Here is a 27,901-nt window from a genome sequence, read left to right as displayed (position 1 = left end):
GTAACATTAAAAATCTTGCCGCAAATGGCCAAGAGCAAATATTAACCATCAGAGAGCAGGATTCGGCAGACAGCTGCCATGAGGGCAAGGTGTCAAGGAGCACTTCTGAGAGGGGAGCAAAGAGTATCACACACCATACACAGCAGCACTTTTCTCTCAGTACACATTTTATTACAATTTAATTACCAGCTTCATCCCATTACAAAAAAAATGCCATTATTTTGTATAGAATTAAAGAAGACATATGTGAGGATAAATGATTACAAAGACAGACCCTGTGAAGTGCAGCAAACTGTTTTCATTACTTTGTGTAACAGCAACACTGATTACACAGTTAAGGCAAGGCATTTTTCTGGGCTAACGTTTGTGTATGCAGAACAGCAGTGAAAAGCATCCACAACGGCAGTCATTGACCAAATGTTTTAATGTTTTTAATTTATTACAGTATGAGAAAAAAAAATCACAAATGAAAGAAGGAAGAAAGGTAACTTTGCCTCAGCAGCTTTGAACACTGCAGGCAGCAGCTATCAAGTAGCCCTGCATGCCCCGGAGTGAATCATCACTTCATTATAGCTCTCACTTGCAGGCACACCATCCTCCACTGAAGTACTTTAAATAGCAGGCTGTCTTTAAATGGAGTTGTGCAAATTCACAGTATGATCTGTCACTTTGCTTCCCAGCCCTTCGGAAGCAGGCGGCCCAGCCAGCCTGCTGCAGCCATTCAGGGGGCTGGGGCCAGCAGTCTGCTCGCTGCTCGGGGGCTGCAACACCGCCTAGCTCTCCTGCTGGAACCTAGGGACCCCAGGCACTATATACAGGACAATCAGAGTTCAGCTTTACTTTTACTTACTTAATCAGAAAGCCCCTTCATGTGAAAAAGCAGGGAAGGATGATGACTTTTGGCTAGGTATCAGCCTTGCAGGAGGCAGGGCCGCACAGCAGAGCATGTGCTGGTGCTGCTTGATATCCTGCATGCTCCCACACATCGGTGGCCACAGTTCGCCTTGACCATCGCTTTCCTGAGTGCTATGTTCAGCCCTCCAGATGAGGATCGCTGACTTCATAGCTGCTTGGCTCCTTAGCCCTTGATGCTGCTAATGCAAACATTTTTCTGCTCCAACCAGAGTAGCACAAGGTGAGACAGGGTAAGTGAAAAATATGGCTGCTTTTTATTAGCTCCTCTATGTCTAGTGTATGTTTATCACGGTGTTGACAAGAATGGCCTCCAGCCTCTGCACGCGCAGCCACCTACTGAATTGCACACAGCCAGGACAAGTTCCCTGCACAGGCAGCTAGGTGTGTTCCTCAACACCAGCGCATCTTCAGCCATAAACGCGAAGCTGTTCTCAACTTGACAGGGAAGCTGAAAATTTGCAGCTGGCAGGCTCATCCAGAACCCTACCGAATTTATTTTGAAGTAAATAACACTGCCTGCCTAGAAGGACCTGACTCCCAAGCAGGTATATACGTGCTTCCTCCAGGAACCAAATACAGAATTATCACTTCATCTGTCTGCATTTGCTGCACAGACACATTTGTGGAGAAGTGTGTTAAACCTTGGCATTTGTTCCTGAAAGAAAAATTTTCAGAGAAAAAGAATGTCTCCCAACAGGCTCGCCTGCAATGCTCTGTTCTACCCCAGAGAATACAAAACACCCACTGAAGTTCTGCCCGACATCTTTAAGCCTTTTTAAGGACTATGACAGTGCAGGGAAAGGGAAGGAAAGGAGTCATTGCTTTCTCTGGAGACTGCATATTGCACAAACCTCTGCACACGACAGCTTTATAGCTACCCTCACTTTTTAAATTAAAAACTAGCGCTGATAAAGGAACAGATTATTTTCCATTCTTTGCTGTCAGGTCCTGTCACCAACAACAATGGGATGAATCTGAGCTTGTTTTTCCTCCCTCCTCCCAGCCCTAGCCCTGGGGATAGCTTGTCCTGGAATTTTTTTCCTGAGAGGCATCTTCATCTCAAGCAACCTCGGAAAGAAATACAGCCAGAGCCTTCAGTAAGCCTTCCTACTCCCTATGGTTTTAGAGGCTCAAGAAAGCCCCTTGGTATAATTAACTGGGAGGACCATGTGCTGCTGCGCAGCTGCTGTGCTCCTGGGGCAGTGTGGATTTGGGATGGCTCCTGGCACTGCTGGGCGTCCTCGAACCAGCAAGTACAACAGGGTCTCACCTTCAGGTTAAGCAAGGCACTGACAGCTTCTGCACGTTTCAGTAACAGCTCACAACAATTTACAACCTGTTATTCAAAGGGTAACGTGGTGAATGACCTAAGCAGAAGGAATCTGCCTAGCAGCAATGAGACCTCTAGTTTTGCTTTAAAATGAGGTGTGACTGTTGACATTATTTTGAATAACGTTTTTCATGTAAAATGGAATACTCTTCTAATGAGGTTTCAAAGTTGGCTTCAAGGCAAGGATTTAAAACCTCCTTGGAGGTCAGAAGTATTTTTTCTAGTCCCTTAAAAAGGGGTTGATATAGGATTTAAGCAGGAGTGGGGAGAGTAACAATTCATTCCAAGTGCTATAAACCAGAGATAGTTTGCTGGAGAAAATCCACCTGTTGTCACTTTTAACAAAAGGCAAGGCACAGTGAAAACAACAGAACTTAATAAAGCCTTTCCCAAGATGGAAGGCAGCACAGCAGCAGCTTGTGGTGCAACACGGGCAGCAGAGCCTCGCGGCGTGCCCAAAGCAAAGCTGTTCAGCAACGCTATAGGAAACGCTCTCAGCTCTGTCACAGTTCTCTCCCTGATAAGATTCCCCATGGAGATTAGATTGAGCAGACACAAGAGATGGTGGGATGGAGGCAGGGGAAAAGAAGTCTAAATAAACTGCTCTGCTGGGTGTTATTTTGTTTGCCTAGTATTTGTATCATTTCAGATTTTACACTGCACCAATCAGGCTATTAAGTGTTTATAATATCCCGTGGCCCGCTGCTGATCTCAGGGTATGTCTGTCTACACAAACCACTGCTCTGCTGAGAGCCGCACAGTTACCCCAGGGGAGCTGTTACTGAAACGCCAGCTCTGCAAAGGAGTGGCTGCAGCTGTGTAAAAATAGCCAGGCCAGCTCAAGAGCAGCTGCTTCAGGTGCCAGCAGCAGCAGAAACCCCGCAGCCAAGAGCTCAGCTTGGCTTACCTGTCCCCAGAGGGTCAGAAGGAATGCTTAGCCAGGTAGCTGGTGCTGACTTACAGCGTGCTTGCAGCAGTACCACAACCAGGCTGCAGCTCATTTCATTTCACTTGGGTGTTTCAGGTGAGCTGCAGTCATGGCAGTGATGACTGTCAGGATGCACTGTCAAGATTTTGCCTGCTGCAGACTGTGGCTACTTTTACTTGAGGTTGGCTCTTGCCTCAGTCACTGCAAAGCAGTAGGTTAAAACATTCTGTCACAACAGTAAAAACTGGGAGGCTTTGAGCCCTTTTTCATCACTCTTTCACACTTCCTGAAAATACTCCATGGGTCTTTTATTTAGAAATTTGGCCCTGTACCCAATTCCTCCTCTGGAGTACACCCCTGCTACAATATCTAGTGAGTGTTGTGCTGGAAAGAAATACAGTTACTGCAAGATAATTTGCTCTGGAGAAAATGATGGCATTTTTATAGCATAAAGTTTAAAGCTGGAAGACAATCTTTGGTCTGGATGTTTTGAGAAATCCACTTCAAATGACTTCATTTCTCCAAAAGCTCAGTCACCTGAATAAGTTGCAGCAACATCACAAGTTACCATGCACTGAAGGATCCCCATGCGAAATTCTAATGGCTTTCAATTTGATTTGCAAGTTGCATTCCAGTGAAAGAGGAGCCACAAAACATCTTTCTCACCAAGTACAAGGAAACAGTCACCCCAGGTTCCTCGTTCTTGAACAGGCCATTGAAGAACTACCCACTGATAATGTCACTTCCCACAACCATTTGTACTGAGCTAGGCAGGAGCTTGGTTAGGCTCCCAAAGCTAAGAAAACCCAGATACTTCATTTGCAGCCCTGACTCCCTGAACCTCCCTCAAGAATTTTCGTTTTACTCTGTTTGTATGTTGAAAATGGTTTCTGCAGGTTTTTCAGGTTTCAACTTCTAGATGAAAAACATATCATCAAATAACATTATGAACAATCTCAGGCTCTTCAAGTACATATACATATTTTTGGCCATTAAAAAAGTCACAATACTAACTCCCTGCAAAATACTGTGGATTACTCCAGTTTCTTGGATGTACAGTCCCCAAAACACCTCACTGGTAAAGACAAAGCTAACTCTAAAAAAATCTTCTTGGTAGTTTCAAGTGCTTCAGATCAGACATTCAAATCCCCAGGACCCTCCACGGGCTGGGCACTAGCCTGCAGGAGTTCCAGTGCATTCAAACCATGACGAACAGCTCAACATGAGCACAAACAAGGCAGGTGTGGTGAGGCACAAAGAGGATTAGAAAACATGGCAAGGACTAGGCATACACACAGGTAACTGGCACTGAAAAGCTCTGTAGGTACCAGTGCCCACCTGAGCTCAGGTAGTAAGGATAAAGGATCTAGACAAAACAGACAATCTGGAGATGGAAATCCATTTCTTAGTAAGGCTTTGAGTGTGTGTGGTGTGTTTTTAAGTGCTTTTCTTAAATTAATTATCATAAAAGACAGTCTAGCATTCCTTAAACAGTTATGTTCCTTCATTCCAGTACAAAATACATATATGCAAAACATGGCTTAAGACCCATGATCAGTTAGGATATAATTTTATAGCTTGTATTAAAAATACTTTTATCCAAATGATAAATATTTTAAAATAAGCATTTACAAAAATAAATGGTCCATTCCCATAAGGAAGGACATATATAGCTGAAATTCTGAATACATCTTGAGGCAACACAATTATTGATGAAGCTAGTTAATAAAATCTTTGGTATGAGAGTATAGTACATTAATATTCATGCACCGTTGTCTTCCCTTGGCAGATACACTGTACAGATGTCTAAGTGAAGAGGCAGCTTTTCCTTAATTTCTTGATATGTCTTCCAAATACAACATACAAATATTTCTAACATGTCTTCCTATGATAATAGGAGAAAAGCCCAAGATCCTCCTGGCTCTTCCTATGACTTTCGTATCTAAAACAGAAATGAAGATGGGAGGAAAGAGAGAACATGAACACGGTTAAATTTCATTCTAGCTAGTGAGCAGCATCTAGGAAAAATAAAAATCAATACGAAAATTACCCTAGAGGAAAGCCTGTTTCCTTCAATACTGTATGCCTCAACAGCCAAGACAGGATAATGACGAATGTGAGGACTGCTGCAGTCCCAGACACACAAACAGGAGGTTACTGAGCTAGGTAAGGAGGCAGTTTTGCACTTGAGCATGGCTTTGGATGTGAGAGTGGTGTGAGCGTGGAATGTCACATCCAGGTCTGGTGGTCCAGTTACACAGGGGGCATTGAGACACTGCACAGATACACAAAAGAGTAACAAAAACTGGATAAAAGAGCCTTGGAACAGAAGACTTGGAGAGCTTGAGCTGCTTATTTTACAGACTCACTCAAGTCATCGAGGCACCAGCACCTCCACAGGGAGACAACATGAAGTGTCAATTGGCACAGAAACATGGGATTAAGGGCTCTAATCTGGTAGAGAAAGGCATAATACATTTTTAGCTGGAGCTGAAAACAAGTTTGTAAGATATACACTTCTAATACTATGGACAATTAACTGGGATCAAGGGACGTGATGGATCCTGTTTGGGTTTTTTTGACTGGTCCATGAATGCTTTTCTGAAAATGCATCTGTTAAATGCTGGTGACTGAACCCGATGAAGGAAGGTGATGGCAGCTAAGGAAGCACAAGAGTTAACCTCAAAGGTCTAATGGTTCCCTGTCAATCTTAAACCCCGACTCTGTGGAAAGCCCACCCAAGGGACTGATCTGGGAGCGAAGTGTAACAGCCCAGACAGCACCCAAAACATCCAAGAGCCTGTGCTACAGATCAGGGACAGCAGCCCACAGCTCCAGAAAAAAAAAAAAAAAAAGGGAAAATGACAATGCCCAAATATGACTGCTGTGACCAGGGTATAAGGACCAGAAGGCACTAATCCAAAATGAAGTTTGGGCTCTGCTCCCCACCTACCCTGTAGAGATGGCACTTCCCGCAGCACGTGAAGGCCAAGAGGAAGCGATCTTGCTGAGCCAGCTGCCCGCTCCTGCTGGTGCTGACTCGCTGGTTCCCTGCAGCTGACCCACGGGGACACGCCAGTGCCCTTCCTGCTACGGGTCGCCACCCTCACAGCACCCTCTCCGCTGGGAGAGCAGAGGCAGGGCTGGGAAGCCGAGCAGGTACCTGCCCTGCACTGCCAGCAACAGAGGTAATGCTGTAGCTGTTCAGGCCCAGCAATTGAGCTGAGACCCGCAGCCCTGGAACCGCTTGTGCTTCAACAGCTCCAGAAGGTGTGGGAGCCAGGAGGTTTGGGGATGCTTTCCTGCCTCTGCCTCATGGCTGCTGGGAATCATGACCCATTGCTATAGCAACAGGAGCTCACATGGCTACTGCCTTTAAAAAGAGCCCCTATTTGTGGCATCTTCTGTAGGCAAACTATCCATTATTTATACCTCGGCATGTCTGAAGTGCAATTTGTATCCTAACCTCATTAATGAATGATGACACCTTGACCCGCTCTATTAAGTAAGCCATGTTAGATCAAGAAGCACACCGCTCTCCCCAGTCACACGCTGAAGTAAGGCAAAAGAGAGAAAAAACACCAGGGTACATTACCTGAGTGAGAGCAATACCAGAACAATGCAAATCCTGCAGCCACACTAAAACAAGCGAGGAAAAACACCGGACCTAGAGAAAACGAAATAGGGAACCCATTAGGACAGAGCAGAGCAGTGGAAGTTTATCTCAGTTCCTAAATCATCAGTTGCTTTTAATATGCATAACTAAGTGTATTCAAATGAAGCTAGCACATTCACCATTATGTATGTGCTGTACCTAACATACTATGAAGTACATCTACTACACCATAATTAATTTCTTCTAGTTGCTTTGACACCATTCACTGTTCGCTTATGTTCACCTAACTGTATTCTACTAAACTGAAGCGAGAGCTTCCTTAGATGTTTTCTTAGTATGAAACTTTGAGCAAAAACACCTTTAAACACTACAACACAATGCTAACCAGATTACTGGGACCTCACCCACATAATGTAGGTTTTTTACTCCATTGGGTCAATGTACTGCCCATGGGGTAAGAGTACTGAGAAAATACATCACATGAGACTGCAGTCCCTCACAAGCAGGGCTTTAGGGTTTTGCTTTATCCCCTTTTTTGCCTTGTGCCTATCTCCTTTTTCCCTAAGGAAATTGCTACTGTCCCTGAATCCTGCTGTGGAGGCAGCATGCTCAAGTTCCACTGGCTTCAATCACGCAAAGTCATCTTTTTGTAAAAAGCATGCAGGATCAGGCCCCATAAAAATAACTAATGCCAAAGAAGGAAAACAGAACCAATGCCAGAAGCCCATTCAGTGCCAGCCATCAGTTCAGTTTCCTTGATTGCAACTAGTACACAGGACTTACTTTATTCCTGTAGCTATATGTCTCACTTATTTTAATAGCATCTATGCACACATTCATATAAAATGGAGCAGGAAGGGACTGCATATAATTACATATACAGGTGTTCACAAATTATGCTTTCATAACAAAAGCAAATATTCTTGTTCCTGTTTACAATTCTGAAATGCAGAGCCACACGCATACCTCAAACCCCTCACTGGAAACACTGCTTTAATGCGCCTGCCTGGAATTACATGCAGCTTAATGCTGATGTTCAATAAAACCTTTCTAATTCATACTTATCCATATACAAAAGCCTCACAAAGATTTATATCAGCTTCTTTAGCATCTAATATTGTATTTATATTTATGACTTCACTATGAATTAAACTGCACCTGTCAGTTTAAGGAAAAACGTACGCCAGACTAACAAATCAGTGGAGCCAATCACATGGATGTGGACATTAAAGAAACAGCAGCGGAGCAACAACTTGGTTGCTCTTTCAGATGTAACCTCCCTAAGAGGGTCACTAGCAGCTGAACAACCTCCAGTCCGATGGTGGCTCTTTCATCAGCATGAGAAAGAACAAATTATTTCATTTTCTTATTTCTGAGAACCTTGTCTGATCTTCCTGTTATGCTGCAATCAGCAATAGCAGTGTGAACAAAAACCTGAACGGCAACTTGGTTAAATATTCAAAGAAGTGACACAAAAATATACGTTGAGCTACACTGTGTTTCTGCCCTTCGTTTCAGTCTTCTCTTAGGAGGGAAAATGCCAAAAAAGCACATTTCATATAAGGTGCTTTTAGTATCCCATAATTGAATGCAAATTTCTATATAAAACATCAACTAAAACTTAAATGATATGAGTTCATTACGAATTTCAAAACATTCTTCATCTTTCTTTTAGTTTCTTCAGCTCTTCAATTTATTTTCAAAATATTTTTCAGTGAATAAAAAATATATGCCTCTCTGTAATCTGGACATTAAAAAAAGCAAGAGGAAAAAAAAAACATGTTTCCCTAAGGAAAATATATTTAAGTTCATCCTTGCTTATTTTCCTGTCTTTGTTGTTAAATGATTTGCACTTAAATTGAAAGCTTTAAAAAATCAAAAAATTTGAAAGCTATACAGAAAAATTGATGGCCTTGCGCAAAGTCACAGCAGCAGCAGCTGAATAGCCCTTCCTATTCAAGCCCTGAACAAATCATAGGAAATGAAGAGTTTAGCTAAAACAAAGCAAGTAAAATACCATTGTGAATATTGATTAAACTCTACAGTCTCTTGAATTTCCTGGCACTGGTTTCCTCAACAGCAGCTCAGTATGCTTTCCTCCATTAATTCCACTTAAACGGTGACAGTAAAGGTATCATAAAACAAACAATTTGTTACATGAAATGCAAGTTACATGATAAAATAAATTGCATCATAATCTGAAAAGCCATTCCATAAAGTGACACTGTATGCGTTTATTTACCCCTGTCATTTAGCATACATTTCTCCATGTCAGTGTCTATCTCTGTGGAATCTGTGGTTTCTAGAAATAAAAGCAACACATCACAAGTTAGTACTCAGCTCAAGCAAACACACAAACATAATCAGCACATGCAAAATTCTGCGAAATACCACATTTCAGAAAAATATCAATTTTTGACATGAAATATTAGCTCCTCCCAAAATAAATCGTTGTTACAGTTAAACCTGGATATATTTTGATCAAAAGACAGAGTCACACCATCATTTGAATGCACTATAAATAGCTATAAATGGTTGCAGCAACACCTCTGATCTGGTTAGGCTCTAACCACATAAGTAACATCACACATAGCAGTGCTGGCATTCAGACATGAGGGACAACCACCGACAACCACTGGCACACGAGTACTTTAGAGCACTCAAATTGTTTCGCAAGTGAGAAAAGCCGGAGCTAATCCTTCCATAATGCCAGAAACTTTCATTGTGCTAAATACAAAATATTTGTGAGCCAACGTATGTGCTAATCTGAAAACAACCTTCTGATTTAATGTAGTACTATCCTTTCTGTTCTGTTCTTGACTAAATCTCCATGCTTGATTATATCTGGCAGATGAATCACTCAGAACAAACTGCTTGGCACAGATTATTTATCCAAATTCTGCTTTCAGCTAAATATTTGTACAGCTTCTTTTGAAATCTGTAGGTGCTATGAGCTAACATCTGGCACAAATAATTTTTGCCTCTAGGTAGCATTTTTTTTGCAAAATCAAGTAGAAAAGGACGTTGACCTTAACACAAGATTTTCAAGAGTTAGCAGCTATAAAACTATTTTTCTGCAATACAAGAAAGTTGTGGTGTTGTTATTTTTTTCCTTTATTTAGAGACATCCCATGCAGGTTTACTCCAAGTTAGCTCTCTGCACATATAAGATACAGGGATAACCACAGAACAGCTTTTGGAAGGGCTTGAGAAAGAATAGGCATTTAGGCTCTCCTAAAAACATGGTCTGAAAGCATAACAGGATGGGTGAGAGGACACTAAGAAAGCAGCTGTGGAGTAAAATATCTAAGCAGCACCTTTGTTTCACTAGAACAGGTCCAGACTGATTCTCTTCCCATTTCTTGCATGTTCATGCACACAGACGAGGTGAAGTAGAGCCTCCACCTCTGTTTTGGGCAGAGAGATCTGCAGCTGCTTTTTTTTTGGGGGGGGGATGTTTCTTTAGAGGCACCTTCACCATATGGATGTGGAGATAGCACTGCCCACTGAAGGTGTGGGCATCACAAGGGAATGCTGCTGTCACCTTAAGTGGCAGAGGAGGGACTTTCCTTTAATACTTCATGAATCTTCAAAACAAGTTTTTCATCTAAACTTCTTGGTAGACAAGAGAGGGTTTTTGTTTTGTTTTGTTTTATTTTAAAAAAAGCACAAAGTCAGAGTTTCAAATTTGATGGTCGATAGGACAGAATTTGAGACTGGTTTAAGCTGATGTTCTGCACAACAATTTGGTGCTATGTGAGGTGTCCTGGAAAGCTGCCCTGTACACCTGCCCTCAGTCAGACAGCAAATGCCCATAACCCACGTTACAAACATCCCTCTCGGGGGGGTGACAGCACGGTACTCAAGCAGAACAGAAACATCTGAACCACTTTGCTGCAGAGCTTGAGTCACACAGAGGGAGAAAGGATTGCTGCAGAGCCTCCATGGTGCGCTCTGCATCGATGACACTCTTACGTAGCCTGCCTGTTTTGAGGGATATCCTCTCTAGATACTCTAGTAAAGAAATCCCCGCACTTCACAGGAGAGCACAGCCAACCCTGAACTTTTGCCAAGCTATCATTGCATAGAACTGAGCTGATCCTTTATCTTTCTAATCCATGTCAGCTTTGAGAGAAATAAAACCATTTTCTGACTCACATGGAAATCCTGTTTGGCTTCAACAGCTTTGTCCATGTTGTGTGCCTTCTCCACCCTCTAGTGGGAATTAGGAGACATTGCTACACATTTCATTTGCAATATTATACTTGAGGCAAAGAAAAGGAATCTTGTTCTAGCACAAATACTGAAGTTGCTTTTGCAATGAAAGAGAAATCTTTGAAAGGTTCTCCTTTGTAGAATATGTTTCTGACTACTCCTATGAGTAACATAAAAGTTGTACATGTTGGAGGTCTGAAGGATAATGCCTGTAATATTCAAAATGATTCACGTTCACAGAAATGAGAAATAATAGCTTATACTGAAAAAGTAGCTTTTTATGAAGAATTAAATCATTTGTGGCTTTAGCTCAATATACTGCACAAATGTTTATCAGCCATTCAATCCAGAATGCAGACATTTGTTTTAGTTACAGAACTCGTAAGAAGCAGCAAACACATTAATGCAAACACTCTCATCACCTTACTTCCTCCTTGGGTCAATACAAGGAAATTGCACAATCTCACCATGTAGTACTGTTTTAACTCAGTTATTTGAATTGTTATCATCGCTCTGAGGCTGGTGACATAAGATTGTACCAAGACACAGAGTATTAATGACTTACGACTGTTACTGGGAGTCCCTCTACATAACGCAACTGCAGATAAACAGCTTGGGAGAACCATGAACATCTATTTTTGCTTTGAGGCAGCCCTAGCACATGTACTTATTATGTGCTGTCTGAACATGAGAAGGCCCTCACCCTGCCTACTCGCATGGCTCCTCGAATAAAGCTCTCTGAATTAACCAAGGGACAGGGATGAGCATGTTCATGCTCTAGCTAACAGTCAAAAAGTTGCTCAGAGGCCCCATGCAAGTTTCCTCTCTGCTAGTCTGTCCAGGTGTGACAACAGCACAACACAGTGTGAGGGGCCGTCTGCTCAACATCTGCACACCTACCGATGTGAGTTTTATGGGTACCGATGAACCTGTGCACAGCTGTGCAATTTCTAGTACCTAGCTGAATTGAGACCATCTATAGGGGATGTAGTCAGACCTCAGCTAACGTGTACAGATAAGGTAAGAGCCATGTTCAGAAAGGGCTTGTAGAAATAAGAGCTATTGAACGCTAACAGTTTAAATTCTTAAAACATCAATACATGCTTGAAATTATATTCTTAGTGACTACACTAAGACTTCTTAAGTTGCTCTTAATTACTAAAGGCTGTCTGCTGCCTTCTAGTCAGCCTGGCAGGAAAACCTGTCGCCCTTCACCTCTACCTCAGATAAAAGTGATAGATCCAAGACTATTTGATTCAAGAGCCTGTTCTCTGAAAGGGCATGGCAGCTGCACGGTGAATAGCAGATCAAAAGCACTGCCTTAGATCTGCTGCAAGGCTGAATCAGTAGAGATTCATGTTCAGCTGAGATTCTGAGGCAGGGATGGGCCTGTTCAAGGGGGTTTGGGTGTAGGATTTGGAGAGTTGGGGGAACTTTGCAGCCTTCCTGTGCAGGCAGTGAAGTGGCGCAGTCTTCCAGACGTTGTCTATTTGTGCTGGGCAGACACAAACCTTTTCCTTCAAAAAAGGAAGGCTGAACAAAGCTAGACAATGCTGTATCTTAAAAGGTAATTACAACTTTGCAAGCTTTTTTTCTGCCAGTTGCATGCCATACTCCAGAAATAAGAGAAAGAGTGGATTTATTTGTTGGTGTTTTGTTTCTTTAGACCTACGAACTTTTGATGAAACAGTTTGAATCTAAATGGTGTTTGACCCACGTTACTAAAACTTCCTCTGGCAGATAACTGTGGAGTTTTTATAACTGGAATCAACTGACTGGTGAAGCATTAGTACTGTTAGATATTTCTTAAGGAACTCTTAAACTGCAGTCCCTTTGCACCTTCACTAACCTATATGCAGGAGCTTTCCCTCAAGCTGCTCAAGTCATTTCAGCATGCTGGAGGCCTAAACATATTTCCCATCCATTTTGAATAGTTCTTTTCTCCAGTTCACTAGGCAGGGAAAAAAAGAAAAATCAACATACAGTAATTCAGGCTTGATACTTTTCCTTAAAGAACTTAGCTTCTTTGCAGTGTAGAGTCAAATCTGAAGTTTGGGCTTCAGTCCTTCTGGAGTATGTACATGTATACATATAGGTATTTTTGGTGGGCAGTTTTATGGACATCAGTCAGGCATGCCAGATGCATAAAATGAGCCCTAAGTGACTAATATCGTAGTTCAGCATTGCAAAGGTACATGGATGAAACATGATTTAAAGTGTTTGCTTCATCTTGAAGTAGACACAACTGGGTGATTTACAGATTGAGGGAAATGCAAGTTTCTTAGCCACTGGGTTTTTTAGCTTAACAAATTGAAGGTTTTTTTTATTCTAATACTCTGACTTGTTGCAAAGAAGAGTAAACACTGATGAAATAAAAAAGCCATGAAGAGCCAATGTTACAAAGAGAGAAATTGTCCCTCATATGAGTTATATTGCTGTCTTACATGTAGCACTTAAAATGTTTCAAACACACGCACTCATATTTCAAGGCTATCAATTATTTTTTGACACCCCAAACTCATCAACAAGAAGAGCTATGCAGTCAAAATCCCTTACTGCTTTTTGAAATTCCAGTCAGACGGAATCCTTACGTTAATATATATATATATATATATACACATGTAAATAATCTGAACAGATCATCTGAAATGAGATTTCATAATACATTGATAAGGAAATCCACAACTCATTCAACCTACAAATCAACTTACTCAAGATTTTCCTGCTTGGCAGGTCATTATACAGCTGTTCAGCATTGATCTGTAGAGCTCTGTAAAATTCTTGACAGTGTCTGTCTCCTTTCTTTTGAAGGTGCTTTATCAGATACGAGAGCCTGGTATGGAGTGATGCCTTTGGATTCCTGAACTGTAAGAGAAAAGCAGTCATCAGAGGAGAGACTACAACAGCTAGAGAACAATCTTATATCACTTTACAATATGCCAGGAAATAAAGATATTGAACTCATGTTACATTTGATAAAACAATGGGCCAGAAAATTATGGGAACCTAAAAAGGATGTGCATTGCTCGGGACTCTTCAAGGCACTGAGCTCCATCTGGACAGCACTGCTTGTTGGAGAGCATATTGCCTCTGCCTTCCCTCTTTTTTTTTCCCTTCTCAGTAAAGTGACAGCTACTTCACATTTGATGTTTCCTCTGTATTCAAACTAATGTACTTGCCACTCCACAATTGGATTCTGACAGCAAATAGGAAATACCAACAAATGCCATAAGAAATTTTTATGTTTTCAGGTTTTCCCTTAGATACCTAGCAGTGATTACCCAAAAAGGTATTTTATACTACTTATATTAGTCCCAATATTGGAGTGTTCATCATCCCAAGATTACACATCTCATTGCTTCCAGAACTGCTGCATACCCTGTGCAGCATTTATGAATTCTCATTACTCAGGCACAATGGCAAGCAGCTGCAGAAGAAAGCTCTTTTTTCTGTACTCTAAAATGTGATGAATATTAGAAGACCTTACAAAGAAAAATGAAAATGTGTACCTTACACACATCAGACTGATCTCAGCTTATTTGGAAAGTGTCCAAAGCCACTCTCAGCAAAGCATTAGATTTCATACCAGTACAGTAGATAATATTTGCAGTACATGTAGTTAGGATCAATTCATTCTCTAGGGGGACGGGAATACAATGCATCTGATATAACACTCCTTATTCTGGCAAAATTTCCACAAGGTCAAATAGATACATCAGGAATGGTAAGCTTCCTAAACACTCAGAGTTGACAGAAACTTGCCTGGACCTATATGAAAGTAGCTCGTTATTATTTGCTAAGTGTAGAAATCAACAAAAAAACATTTCATAAATTCCTTTTGCATTTATTCTGAAGATCTTGAGGAAATGAGACCATCTTTAATTGTGCACATGACACTGATTGTCGTAACTTGGTGGCTGGATTGGCTCAGCTGATGACATAGCGCTGTTCTCCACCACCAAATCACTATTTATCCCCATAGAGTTTGACTGAGAAAGAATTAGATCTATGCTTTCTTAATGCAGAACTACTCATGTGCCAAAACTCTGAGCTTTGTGCAGACAATGCAATCAGTAGAGGGCAAGTACAAGCTGTTACAATGAGGATCTGGGCAGCTTTTAACTGCCTTTCAGTCTACACAGGTTTAAAAGATCTTTCTCCCTAAAAACAGCTACCCGTTTTGGAAAGCTGAAGGAGGCCTTCCTCCACGTACAGCTACACCTCCTGAAGATGTTACTAACTCCATCCATTTCTCAGCCCCCACAATTATAGGTGGGAGAAAACAGCAATGAGGTGAAGAAGCAACTCAGCTCACATGTACCAGACCTAGTCTTTGAGCTGCTATCAACAGAAAACAGAGGGTATTATATTGAGAAAAATAGGGATAGAATTTTCTTAACACAGAAATTTTCTTAACTCTTCACTGTGTGAAGATGCATTTGCTAATCCCTGAAGTGCTGAAATACTACAGAAAGAACTGCTAATATGAGTGCAAATTAAGATGAGAAAGAATGCCTAGGCAGATACTGAAGAATGCGGGCTTTTTAGTGTGAAAGGCTCACTAGACAGCACTCAGAAAAACAATACAACATTCAGAGATATAGTAAAATTCATTAAGTTACCTTTTCTGCTTCTGTATTGGTGAGAATTTGGGGGTAGACTCTGTTAAGCTGAAGGATAATTTTATCAACCACTTGCTCATTCAGTCGGCTATTGCTTGTAAGAAAATACATGTCATGTTGCAGCCGCTGACAATACGACTGATCTAAGAATAAAATAACACAAAGAACAAGACACAGTAAGTAATATCACAGTAAGCAAAATCACAGTAAGCAAACTGTTTTTAAGTCCTGTACATTTCACTTTCCTAACAGTGGTTAAACGCGTAAAATAGAATTATTACCATCACATAATTTTTGAAAGCCAAACTGTCTATTAGGGATATGTAACACAGCCACATGCTTTCAAAGACCTGTCCATTAAAATCACACAAGCCTGACCCCCTGGCTGCTCACTGGTACTGACCTCTCTTTCCAAAGGGAGAAGGCTCTGAATTATTTGGATGTCAAGCACTGACGGATATCTAATCAAATTGAGAGCATTCATCCAGTCCTAATATTGTTAAATCACTGAACATTTTCTGCCATTTATAAATACAGAGTCAGATTGCAGAGTTTAAAAATAACATCTTAAAAGAACTTTTACGTAAATGTGTTTCATAGATGTTCTCTCTTACATAGCACAGTAAAAGGACAGCCCAAATAGGCTTCAAAGGACGTACGCAGCTGATAACAATACATAGAGCAGTGCTGGTCTTTGCCTGCTGCTTAAGACCTGATGATGACAGCGGCTGGCGGTACAGGACGGGAAGCAGGGAAGCTCGCCCAGCCAGTCACAACAGGGCTGAGATGACTTGGCACCAATGTCACCCAACCCGCCAAGAGTTTAGTGCTGCCTTTTGTCTAACAGGAGAATCCAGCCATGTGCCCAGCATAAACTGCCCAGACTGAAACAAAACTGGAACATTAGGAGCAAATCTCTGTTAAAGGGCCATGAATTTTTTTAAAGAAGGAATCCTTGCATTCCACCTCACCCAGGAGAGGGGAGAAAGAGAATTCAAAAAGCAGTAACTTTATTTTATTTTTTTACTGTGACAGTACACTCGAATACTCATTCCAATAAAACACCTTTTTATATTAATCCAGACCTCTGCAAATACACAAATCCACACTTGCTGTTGTTTTAGGCACCTTTTCCAATTTGACACCAATGGATTTTGCAGGAGTTTCCCTCTTAGAGCATAGCTTTCCCTATAGCTATTAGTGTGTATTGCCCCTACTAAAATACAAACACAGGTTCAGGCAGGTTCCACAGGTTACTGCGCCCTTATCAGATTTAGAAACAGAACATCCGTGACAATGTTTGAAGTGTTAACATGTCTGACCTGCACAAGTGTGCTCTACCAAGTCCACTGGTCAATGTAAACCGCTAAAGTTGAGCACATCACACCCGAGCAGCACAGGAAGAAAAAAAAAAGGAAAGAAAAGGAAAAAAAAGCACAGTACCTTCCCCCTGCTTAAAGCACATGCACAGGTTTTATGGTATTTTGGCTACCAGAAAACACACCATCATCACTTCTCTGTGCCCTGTGATTTAGAGAAGACAAACAGAAAAATTAAGGAGAAAGCCAGAAAACTAATGCATGATGCACTGTGCCTATGCACAGCCCTTGCTCTTCCATAGAAGTTGTCTTTTTTTTTTTTTTTTAATTACACTGTCCTTTTCCTGTGTTTGTATAGTACTAACAGCATTTGCAGGAAAGAGCTCAGGAAAACCTCCCAGTGTGATCACTGTGCAGTAACAACTTCTCTGCTGCCAGCGCCACTCCTGCTCAAACAAAAACACAGCTATTGATACTGCACAGAGCGGCATTCCACAGGCAAAACACAACTGGAGTTACATTCTTACTTTTTATTACAAACACATTATTTTCATATGTTTCTAATTCCTAGCCTTCCCACTTCTCTCTTTCATGGCAGCCTTACAGTGTGCTGTTAGAAACACGGTGCACTGACATATTTGCTGAGCAAATCTGTTTTGTTGCACTAAGTTCAACAAAAGGACTGAAATCAAACTTCTCTTCAAATCCACTCATCTGGATGCGCGACAGGCTCAGGGAGGACTGGGAGATAACACAAACCAGGGCAGCAGGGTACCGTCAAGTTGTCTGTCCGTGTCAATAGGTTTTGGGGAACAAGGTGCCATGTCACCTGCTTCCTCCCTGCCACCCAGTGGGGACAGATTCCTCCTCCTTCCTCTGCCTCAGTTACATGATCTGAAGTGACTCTGAGTGTCACAAACAACTCTGTACATTCTGCACGCTTACAAAACCACATTTTGAACCAGCAGCTTACAAGCTAGCAGAGCAATTAAACTTCAAATAACACCTTGACATTCAATAACAAATGACAACAAGTGCTAAAAGCAAGGCAAAGATCCAACAAACAGGATGTATATTAGTTAGTAAAATAAAAGCAGCACTGAAGTGTCATCTCCTCTGGTTTCCACACGCTCCATTGCTGCCTCATCATCACCGATTACCATGCAGGCAGCACAAGGAAGTCTTTCAGAAGCAATTACACCAGTGAAGTTAATTGTGACCAGCTGATGATCACATTTAAGCTGAGATCATTTTCTGAGCATTCAGGTGCACTCCATGTCTTCACAGTGCTTTTCATTTATACATACTCACTGAACCATCATCAGTCTTATCAAAGGCTTTTTGCTGCCATCTGAAACCTGCACACTTGTGCACCGCAGATTACATTACACAGCGTAAGCCTCACTGAGATTTCAGGAGTGGCTCCATTTTCCTCCAGTCTAAGACAAAACGCTCGAGGAGAGAGCGAGACAACCCTCTTAGCAGACATTGCTATCTGTGCCTGCCAAGGACAAACCCTAGGTCTGGCTCAGGTGTCTGCAGGATGTTTTTCCAGTCCCATGGGCTGCTCAATTTTCAAGAGTTACCTCTGAAGTGGCCTGCTTCTTGCCCCACAAAGATGCTTCACCCACCTGTACCATCATCTCCTCCAAACCACCTCACTTCAGGATGTAGGACTGGGTGCAAGGTTTAAAATGTTTTGGAGAGATGTTATCGAGCTCACCACCAGTTCAACACCAAGAAGTAACCTCCAGCATCTCCCTTGCTTCTTCTGAAGCCCCCCAGCTTTCCTGGGACCCCAAGAATTCTCTGCTCAGCCCACAGGAGCAATGGCAGTGTTCATGCTCCTGGTAGACCAGGAAAGAGAAAATGCCCATGGAGGCCACCCACCAGTGCAGAACTGTGCTCCAGCTGCTAAGTTAAATACAATAATAAATTCCACACCACCAAAACCCCACCGATGCTAGTGGCTGGGACGCAGCACCCTGCCCTGAGGTGATAAGGGTATCTGGAAAGCACACACATGCATTCCAAACCCCACGTGCTGCTCCGTGGCCCAGTGTGCCCAGGCCTGTCCCAGCCACCTCCTGTCCCAGCCACCTCCTGTCCCCACCAGTGCCACCAGCAGACACCAGTGGCAGGATGTCCCCAGGCCGCTGGGCCCTGCTGGGGCCTGCCCGGGGCTGTAGAGCAGAGGCCCAGTGACCCGCCATTTTCTGCCCCAACATGTCAATGCTCTACAGCTGCCTCACCAACACTTGTCAGTACTGAACGCACCCTTCACTTACATTTTTAAATAAAAGAAGCCCAAAGCAGCTAGCTTCACACCTGCAGTGAAACTACCAACACATTTTCAGGCTCTGTGAATCTAGGAGCTGGTGGTCTGAGACATTTCACATACCCACCCTTTATCTCGCTGCCTCAAAGAGGCAACAGCTATTGGAAAGAAAAGCTTAAATCTCTATGCTAAGGTGACTTTGTTTTTAAGCAGAAGCCACCCCAACATTGCAAGGACCATCTCATTATTGGCTGGTGCTTGCCTAGAAGCCCAAAGCAGCAAAACTGTGAGACCAGGGGACTCGACCACAGCTATAGTGCCACGGCATGGACAGACATTTTAACACCCCCCCCCAAATGGGGTCGCTAGCTGCTGGCACTGACAACACAAACATGTTGCTATCAGGTTGTAGTGACTGTCAAAAACTGCTTTGTAATTTTCATTCTGCTTAATTATTCTTTCCTTAGAAGACTCCACATTGTTTTCTACATAAGGAACAACAAATGGGACGGAGCAAACTGGATTTTTGTTGCCATCCCCCTTGTGTACTCTCTTTCATGACCTACATTTGCTGCCCTTTCAGATAAAAACCACATGGCCCAGTGGCCATACCACTTGCATTTTGGATTGCCACCTATGTTTAACACCATAAAAAAAAAAAAAAGAAACAACAACAAAAAACCCACAGCTGAATTCCAAATTTGTATGCCAGTGGTCAGTCATTCCTCACAGCAATGTGCCACTTAACTGTGCTCTAATCCATGCCTGGGCCCAGGGAGACTGAACACTGCCAGCTGCCTGAAGCCAGGCAGGTAGGCATTTCTAATGAACACCTCCATCAATATTTACATAAGGACTCACGATACTGTCTCTTACACCACTATATCTTTATTATGGTACTGTCTTCTGTTTGGTTTCCCATTTAAAGCCTCCTTCAATTTACCAAGCAAACAGACAAGATAAAGCAGAAAAATTTAAATACAACAGACGCAAAACCCCAATACATCTCTCCTGTTCTTCATAACAGCACATAATTTGTGAACATCAGTTCTAGAAACTTAATGGTATCTGCTAGGTAATGTAAACACGAGTTGCAACTTCCTGTAAAACTTAATCATTTTCATGAACCTCACAAAGGCAATCTGACAATTAAAACCTCAAGGCGTGGGTCCAATCATTTGCATATATCTGTGCAAACTCCCTGTTAAAGCATCTCAGCAAAGAGCTGAAAAAATCTCTCTCAACAAAATGTTAGTTTTTACTCTAATTTAGTTGTTGGCTTTCCCCTTTCAAGAGCCTAAGAAAGGCATGCTGAGGATTTAAGAGGGAATCTGGCTGCAGAGAAGTGGACCCAGATTATTAAATCACACTGGTTACCAAATGTACCCGTGATGAGGAGGGACTAGTCTGCTCCTCTGGTCTGGAAGCGGTGATATTGAGGTGGAAGACAGCTTGCCTCTCTCCCAAGCTTCACTTACACAAGGCCACCACTGCTACAAGGTAAGTGCCTTTGACAGCAACTTCAACAACTTATCTTTATCTGAACGTCTTTAAAAATAGAAAATAAAACAAAACAAAGAAGTGTTAAAACGCTCTTGATACTTGAACATGACATTATTTTATGTGTTCCTTCAACCTTCATATAAAAAATCAAGTAATTGGGCTCTTAAGTAACCAGGAGAGCTTGTCCTATAGGTGCAGAGGCACAGTCTTACTGAACAGAAGACTGGGACCAGGTGTAAGTGACAGATTTCTTTCAGCCATCACACTGCGCAACTGGCCTGCTCAAGTGTGAAATCTGGTATGGAAGTGACCCTGCCCCGAGGAATTCTTTTGCCCACATACATTACAGCCCCGCTGCTTTTGGTGGAGAAACACATATGCTTAACTCCACATACACGCCTGATCGCATTTGCTGACTCTAACCCTCAGCACAACTCATGCATCCCTCAGTAAAACCTGCAGAATGCATGCAAGCACTGGAGTGCAAGCTCCCTCCTCTAAGTGCTGGAGCAAAACCTTAAAATGGAGCTCGGACAACAGGCAGCATCGTTCAGGCTAGGCGGCGTTCAGCGAACACTTCCCGAGGCCTCGAGCCTGTGCAGCGCAGCCACTCACAGACCGCCCCTTGCCCAGCAGCCGTACACGTCCTGGTGACTCACGAGCTGGTTATGGCTCACGGAATTAAATTAAATCCGGGGACGGCTCGGTGTTGGGATCTCAAGTTTTTAGGACCCGACAGCGCCGGGGAACGAACGCGCGGCGGCAGGTAAACAAACGCGCACCCCAGAAGCACGGCGGCACGGAAAGATATAGGGGAAAAACGGGGTGCCGCCGCAGGGCGCCTAGTACAGCCCAGTATGGCCCAGTACAGCCCGGCCCGGGGCTGCACTACGAACGGCGGCGCCCCCCACCCCGTGCACCGCCCGGCCGAAGCCCCAGCCCCTTCCCTTCCCTCCCGTTCCTCACCGGCCATAGCGGCCCGGCCCGGCCCGGCCCTTCCTGCTGCTGCCGAGCGCGGCGGGGCCGCCCCGGGGCCGGGCAGCGCCGCCCGCCCCGTTCCGCCCCCGGGCGGCCCTGACAGCCCTCTGTGTGTGTGTGTGTGACAGCCGTGTACCAGCCGTGTGACAGTCGTGTGCAAGGACAGCCCGCCTTCCTGCGGTGCAGCCGCGAGGGGTGAGCCCAGCCCGGGGGCCCTTATCCCCGTCCCAGGAGACCCTCGGCTCCCCTCGGTGGCAGAGAAACTCGCAGCGAAGCATCTGATTAGTTCGGGTGTGGTTGCTTCCGAGGAAGGAAGTGCAAGGAACTCTGTGTACTTTAAAAGCTCCCATCAGCATAAAATTTCATAAACGTTTAATTACCCAGCAGGTATGGAGGCAAAATGATATTCCCAGATATAAATGCTGCGGAGAAGCAAGGCTGAACCTTAGGTTTGTGAATTGTGATTAAGGAATATATTACTACTGTTTTTTGTTTTGTTTTGTTTTGTTTTTTAACTGTGAAATCTGGTATTCTTGTAAAGGAAAAGTTTGTTGTCTCCTATGGCAAAGATACAGCATGATTTATAATTATGACTCACATTGAAAACATGGCACCCAGCTAACACACTGCTGCCCCGCACAGCCCCGGGCATCTTCAGGAACCGACTTAAGGAGACACTTTTCACTAAAACAACTTGGTTCTGTTACACAGCAAGTTCCCAAGCACAACAGCATACCCTTGCACTGGAAACAAAACCTTTGCGTGGATGGCCACAGAGACAACAAAAATAGCTGAAGGGTTAGCCCATAAGAAGTTGTGTGTCCGTGCCTAATGGGTGAGGAAGTTATACCAGTGTACTGGGATTAGTTAGAAGACAGATGATAAAACATACAGCCCTTGCTTTTGGTGATGCAGTGTCTTGGGAGCAGACATCTGAACATTTAGATGGGACCCAGGAAGAATCCAGATCTTTCCTGCATTGCTCGTCCACAGCCTGCTGGTCCCTTGCCTCTTCCAGAAGTGCTTGGCTGCATGCTCTACGGAAAGTCTGGGTTTATATACGTATACATAGTTTTACATGACTCCCAGACTGACTGGAAGCTGTATTTGGTGCGTGTGTCACCAGCAGCTTTTAACTTGCTGGGTGAAGTATAAAAACGAGGCCAGTGCAGTGCATGGGCCTGCAGATCCCAGCTGCGACTGCGGCAGGGTCAGGAGAGCTGCACTCACACGGTGCTGGCTGCGAGCAGGGGTCAGCCCTGAGCCCGTAACAGTGCTGGGTTCTTCCCGTTGGAGACCTCTGTGGGTTCAGATCGCAGCTCCTTCAGTGAGGTTTTGGCCCAGCTCTGCCACCGAGCTTGCAGCGCTGAAGCCTGACGCCAGGCCTGCACAGACCTACAGGGCAGGCAGGGGCTGCGAAAGGAACCGGGGAGGACTTTCCTCACAGCCGGCTGCACATCCCTGCATGAGACAGCTCAGCTAAGCCTAGGCCTGGCCATGGAGGGGCAGAGGTGGAGTAAACCCGAGCCTTTGCTGGAAGTTTGCGAGTGCTGCCACTTGGCGGTGTCCGGGAGGAAGGGCCATACCCGGCACCAGCCCTGAGAAGCTGCGTGGGGATGGATACCGGGCTGTTCCCAGCAGGGTCAGACACAGTCCTCAAGTCTTCCTCCAGACCTCTGAGCTCTGCAGTATTCTCGCCTTTGCTCTCAGCGCCTGGCCTTCCCTGCCAGGTTGGCATTTCCACCCTGGTGGAGCACTCCGGGGGAGAGGCTCCCACCGGGCGTCACATCCAACACCCACACCCCTGAGCCTCGTCTCACCCAGCATTACATCCAACACCCGCACCCCTGAGCCTTGTCTCACCTAGCATCATATCCAACACCTGCACCCTCCGAGCCTCGTCTCCGTGAGGCTAACACAGGACATCCCCCAGCCCAGCAACCCTGAGCTTTTGCAAGCCAGCCTGTTATAACCACCTTAATTAACAAATGAGATACCCAAGACCCCACATGTACTCCTGAAAATGTCTTGGTCTATATCTCCATACTGCAAATTGAAGCAGCTTCCTTATCTATAAAAAATGTAATAATATAGGAGAAAAAAAAATAAAAATAAAAATAAAATAAAAATAAAAATAAAAAACACCTCCTTGGAATAGTTTTAGTATTACAAAATAATGTGACACGGTTATGGTGCCTGCCCTTGGGAAGATGAATAGAGTATAAGCATCCTGAGTTTATTCCGTTCACCCTCAGAAATCCAGATTTTCTGAACAGCATGAAAACAGGTTTTTAACTTATTATTATTGCACACAGAGACCTTGATCATACCCATATCAAAGTCATTTGTGGCAACCTGTTGTAGTAATAGAAACAGGCACCTTGTGGAAAGGAAATTGTCATTTTTATAGCTCCTCTCATCGTATTTTTAAGAGAATTTCATCTGTATATTAGAATATTACAGCAATAGATGTTGCTGAGCACTGAGAAGCAGTGGCATATGGCATGCTGAAAGTTTGCTTTTATGACTGTGTTATACAGCTGTGAGTTCACTGCAGTTTGTGCTCTTCTCAAAAATGACCCTGGAGTCACTACCAGCAACTAAACCACAGACCTGAAAACCTGGTAGCCTTACTGTGACACAGACTGAAACCTCTGACACAAATGATATTTAGCAGACAGTGTTTCTGAGCGCTGTGGAATGGAAGTGCAAAGCAACCGCTCAGGAGTGCCGCAGCATACACTGACACATTGCCTGAAGATATTTTTGTCCCGCAGGCTCAGATAATGATGCAAGCATCAAGGGTTAAAAAAAGCTTCTCCTCATGCCCGTGGCACGTCTGCCTTCTGTAACTTTACTGCCACGAAGGTTGCTTCGCGAAGGCAGGTACGGGAGGCAGCCGGCAGGGTGCTGGTGGGGGACACAGGCGCTGGAGGGGGACACGGCCATGTCCCCCACACACACACAACCCGTGCTGGGGCCTGGCCTTGGCAGGATCCGGCCACCGAGTCCCCTCCCACAGCCAGGCCCATGACATTCAAAGAGCACAGCCAGAAATGGAGCACAGCTTTCAGGACCAGCAGCCGGGACAAGCTGGGCACAAAGGGCTAAATGAAACCCTTGTGCTCTGTGAGGCAAATTGTGCTTTTATTTTCAAAATGTTCACAGGCAGAGCAGCCCTGGGCCAGGCCCTCTCTCCCTGCTGCCGGCCAAGCTGGACCGCGGGGCTGGTCTGGCTTCTCAACCTCTGGGATTTCTCTCAGGCTTTCCCCCCCAGCCTAGCAGCCAGCTGAAGCAACCTGACCGAGTTTCATTTCCCAGCTCGTACAAGGGCAGCAGATGCATTTCCTGGGTAGCTGATCTCCAACGCAATTGCTGCTTCCCCCTGCACACCGCCTGATTTCTTTATTTATCAAGTTACTTCATTTACTAAGCCTTTCCCTTGCCATGGCGGCGTCAGCATGCCGCGCTTCCTCATTCTATCCGTTAACTGTTAAATCACAACGTGACTCCCCACTTTCCCCCAGCTGAACGGGACCAGAGCCCTCCAGGGACGAACGAAACCCGGGTCTCAACCTAGTCTCACCCTGCGTTCGAGGAGGAGATGTGCTGGGACTGCCTGAGCCCCCCTCACTTACATGTCCTGTAGAGCATGGTCCGGGCGGCGGTGGGGCTGCTCCCCCCGCTTGTGGTGGTGGTTTTTTTCCTTTTTTTTTTTTTTTTTTCCTCCAGGCTCCAGACGCCAGGGCGGAAGCTCCACCACAGAGCTTCGCTCCCCGGTGGCCCAGCCTCGGGGGGGGGGGGGGCCGGGCAGGTTTCGCTTCTGGCGGCTGTGACAGCAGGGAGCCACCCACTGTGTCCTTGGGAATGTTGGCAGCGTTGGCAGAACGCAAAGGTTGTGCAGACAGCACAAAAACGGAGCACCCCTTGCTCCTGGCACACCGCAGAGGTCGGCATGTAGAATAAGCCCTCATATATCGGCCATAACTCACGTCGGAAGCACTACAGACGGTGCTGTGGGGTTGTACGTGGGGTGACAAAGAGCTTCACATACGTGTTCAAAACCACGCGGCTCGATATCTGATCCCTTTTAAAAAAAAAAACAAATTATATAAAGGAGTAAAATACTCGACCCATTATGTGTTTTTTGTTTGTTTGTTTTTCTGAAAACCCCTAAACATTGAAATTCTGTGAAGGCAGGAAGCAAATAAAGCCAACTGAGCATCCTCCCCTTAACATAGGTGCATAAATAAACAGCTGGCAGAGCTGGTAAGCTGAGATTCAGCCCAGCTCCAGGAGAGAACAAAGCCACTGTATGTGTAGCATCCTCACAAGGAAATGACCACCCTGCTAGCCCCAGTGCCTCACCTGACCGCCACTGTCCAGGAAGGACAAAAAGGACGTTGTGCAGCCAGCGCGCAGCCCACGGGCTTTATGAATTCAAGGCCAGCATCTGGGTGTGGATTTGAAGCTATTGCAGACTCCAGCTCATAGATGCAACATACCTCCTGTGGGAAACACTACTGTTAGCATTTCCATACAACCCTGACCTTGAAACACACGGACAGTCTGAACACACGCGTGCTTAAGTATAGCACCAGGAATCCAGGGAACAAGCTGCTTCAATTCTACTTTACACCAGATGAAGTTTCATTCCCTTGCTTGCTGCTCTGCCAGAGGAGTTTCACATTTCCATCATTGCATTTGCATTAGCACCAGCTACCAGGAATGGAGACTGGCTTTTGAAATGTCTTGTCGTGCAGAGAGCTGGAAACTGTACAGCGTTTCCATCAGTTAATATCTTCTGGTTGCAGTGACAATAGACATGGCTAGTTGTTGTGGAATGGTTATACAAGAGCCTTTCAATACCAACGCTGTAAATCAGCCTTCTTCATAACAGTCCTTAAAAAAAATAAACAGTAAAAAAGATCCCCTCCTCCTGTTACTGAAGGAAGAAACAAACGAGGCTCCTTGTATCGCTTTTAGGGGAACATGATTTGGTGAGCATTTGCACAGAGTCATCTCAGAAGCTACCAGCTGGCATGGTGACAGGTTTTCTGCTTGGTCCTTCCACGCAGAAGATTCAATTACATCTACCATTCAATTAGTTATTAAGAAGTTGTACTGCATGACATTTAAAACCAAAATGTAAAAACTAAAATAGTTGCACAAGCCATTTAAATCTGACAATAAGTTATAGCTGATTCATTTAGTTACTCAGGCATCACTGCTGACTGGGAGGTTTGGGAAGCAGATGGTTGGAGATCTGGGCCATCAGCCACCTCTGTCCTGCCCTTACTGCAGGGTGTGCTGCGGCCAGAGGGCAGCCCGCCAGCCCCGCCAGCCCCGCTCTGCGGTGTCGGCCACCTCCTGCAGGCTTCATGCCCCAGCAGTGTCACAGTCCTGTCTCTTCTCCAGATCCAGGACTTCTCAGGTGCATGGAAACTTTGAACAATACTAGGCCATAACAAAAAACTAGATTCATGGCAGCAGAGCATGCAGAGGAAAACAGCACCTTAAATACTTCCCAAGGGGCAGGTGCCCAAGTGAAAGCTGGCCTCTCCAAAAATCCTTGTGGAAAGCTCCATGAAAGCAATGTTCATTCTGCAGTAGGTACTCCGATATCCATCCCAAGCTTCCTTGCTCTGGCCACATCAAAATGTATTCTTCCCCCTTTTTCAGACATATTGGACATTTCAAGGTCACGCACACATTTGACAGCTCCAGGTGCTCATCAATCAGGAGTCAGGCCACCTCCAAGTCATGTCATTATCATCAGAGAAAAGCAAGAGTCTTGTGGTTTACTTCTGCTGTTTGACACTTCAGGTCTGAAACGTCTCCCTTCAAGTACAAGGGTGAGACACCCACTTATTTATAAATGGAAGCTGTGATTTTCACATATTCACCCAACTTACACTTGTAGCTTAAGAAAATATCATGAGACTTGTGACAAAAATCACAGGATCCAGCAACGCTGTGCCCTGTGCTATCCCACAGATGAAGCAGGTGCCCCCCGGGGAGGTGTTTCTGCCGGGGCTGGATGTGCTGCATTCCCTCGTGGAGCAGCTGGTACATTGAGGCTCAGGCCCTTCGTGATTCGAGCATGGCAAATGCATTCTCTTTCATTTCTTTCAAAGTCTGAATTTTCATTTAAAAGGCAGTAAGGATCAGATACTTTCCTATAGCAAATATCATGT

At 44.3% G+C, this 27,901-nt stretch overlaps 1 protein-coding gene across 11 annotated transcripts; it reads right to left on the bottom strand.

The window, feature by feature from the left end:
• Positions 1–149: 149 nt before the first annotated feature.
• Positions 150–25,505, bottom strand: CARD19 (caspase recruitment domain family member 19). 11 transcript variants are annotated; one of them, XM_083795993.1, is made up of 7 exons: positions 25,343–25,489; positions 17,070–17,150; positions 15,627–15,769; positions 13,716–13,869; positions 9,032–9,091; positions 6,769–6,840; positions 150–5,115 (listed from the first exon to the last, which is right to left on the bottom strand). In XM_083795993.1, the coding sequence occupies exons 2-7, from the start codon at positions 17,089–17,091 to the stop codon at positions 5,003–5,005; spliced, it is 564 nt and encodes a 187-aa protein (XP_083652119.1). In that variant the 5' UTR covers positions 17,092–17,150; positions 25,343–25,489; the 3' UTR covers positions 150–5,002. The 11 variants fall into 11 exon arrangements, with proteins under 11 accessions (XP_083652119.1, XP_083652118.1, XP_083652117.1 ...); XM_083795992.1 differs by lacking the exon at positions 25,343–25,489 and adding an exon at positions 21,693–22,350; XM_083795991.1 differs by lacking the exon at positions 25,343–25,489 and adding an exon at positions 17,311–18,080.
• Between the last annotated feature and the right edge of the window lie 2,396 nt (positions 25,506–27,901).

The sequence above is a fragment of the Anser anser genome (assembly GCF_964211835.1).
Source record: "Anser anser genome assembly, chromosome: 12".
NCBI lineage: Eukaryota > Metazoa > Chordata > Aves > Anseriformes > Anatidae > Anser > Anser anser.
Note: the sequence above shows the minus strand (reverse complement) of the source record. Positions and strands in the feature narration are given on the sequence as shown.

Bases quoted from the DNA above. Each gene is read 5' to 3' on its own strand.
- CARD19 (XM_083795993.1), bottom strand. From the start codon at position 17,091: ATGTGCTTTAAGCAGGGGGAAG. The intron at 6,841-9,031 runs GTAAATAAACGC...CGTTTTCTCTAG, and splicing joins ATGTATGCTAAATGACAGGG to GTCCGGTGTTTTTCCTCGCT. The intron at 5,116-6,768 runs GTAATGTACCCT...TTTCTGTTTTAG, and splicing joins CTGGTATTGCTCTCACTCAG to ATACGAAAGTCATAGGAAGA.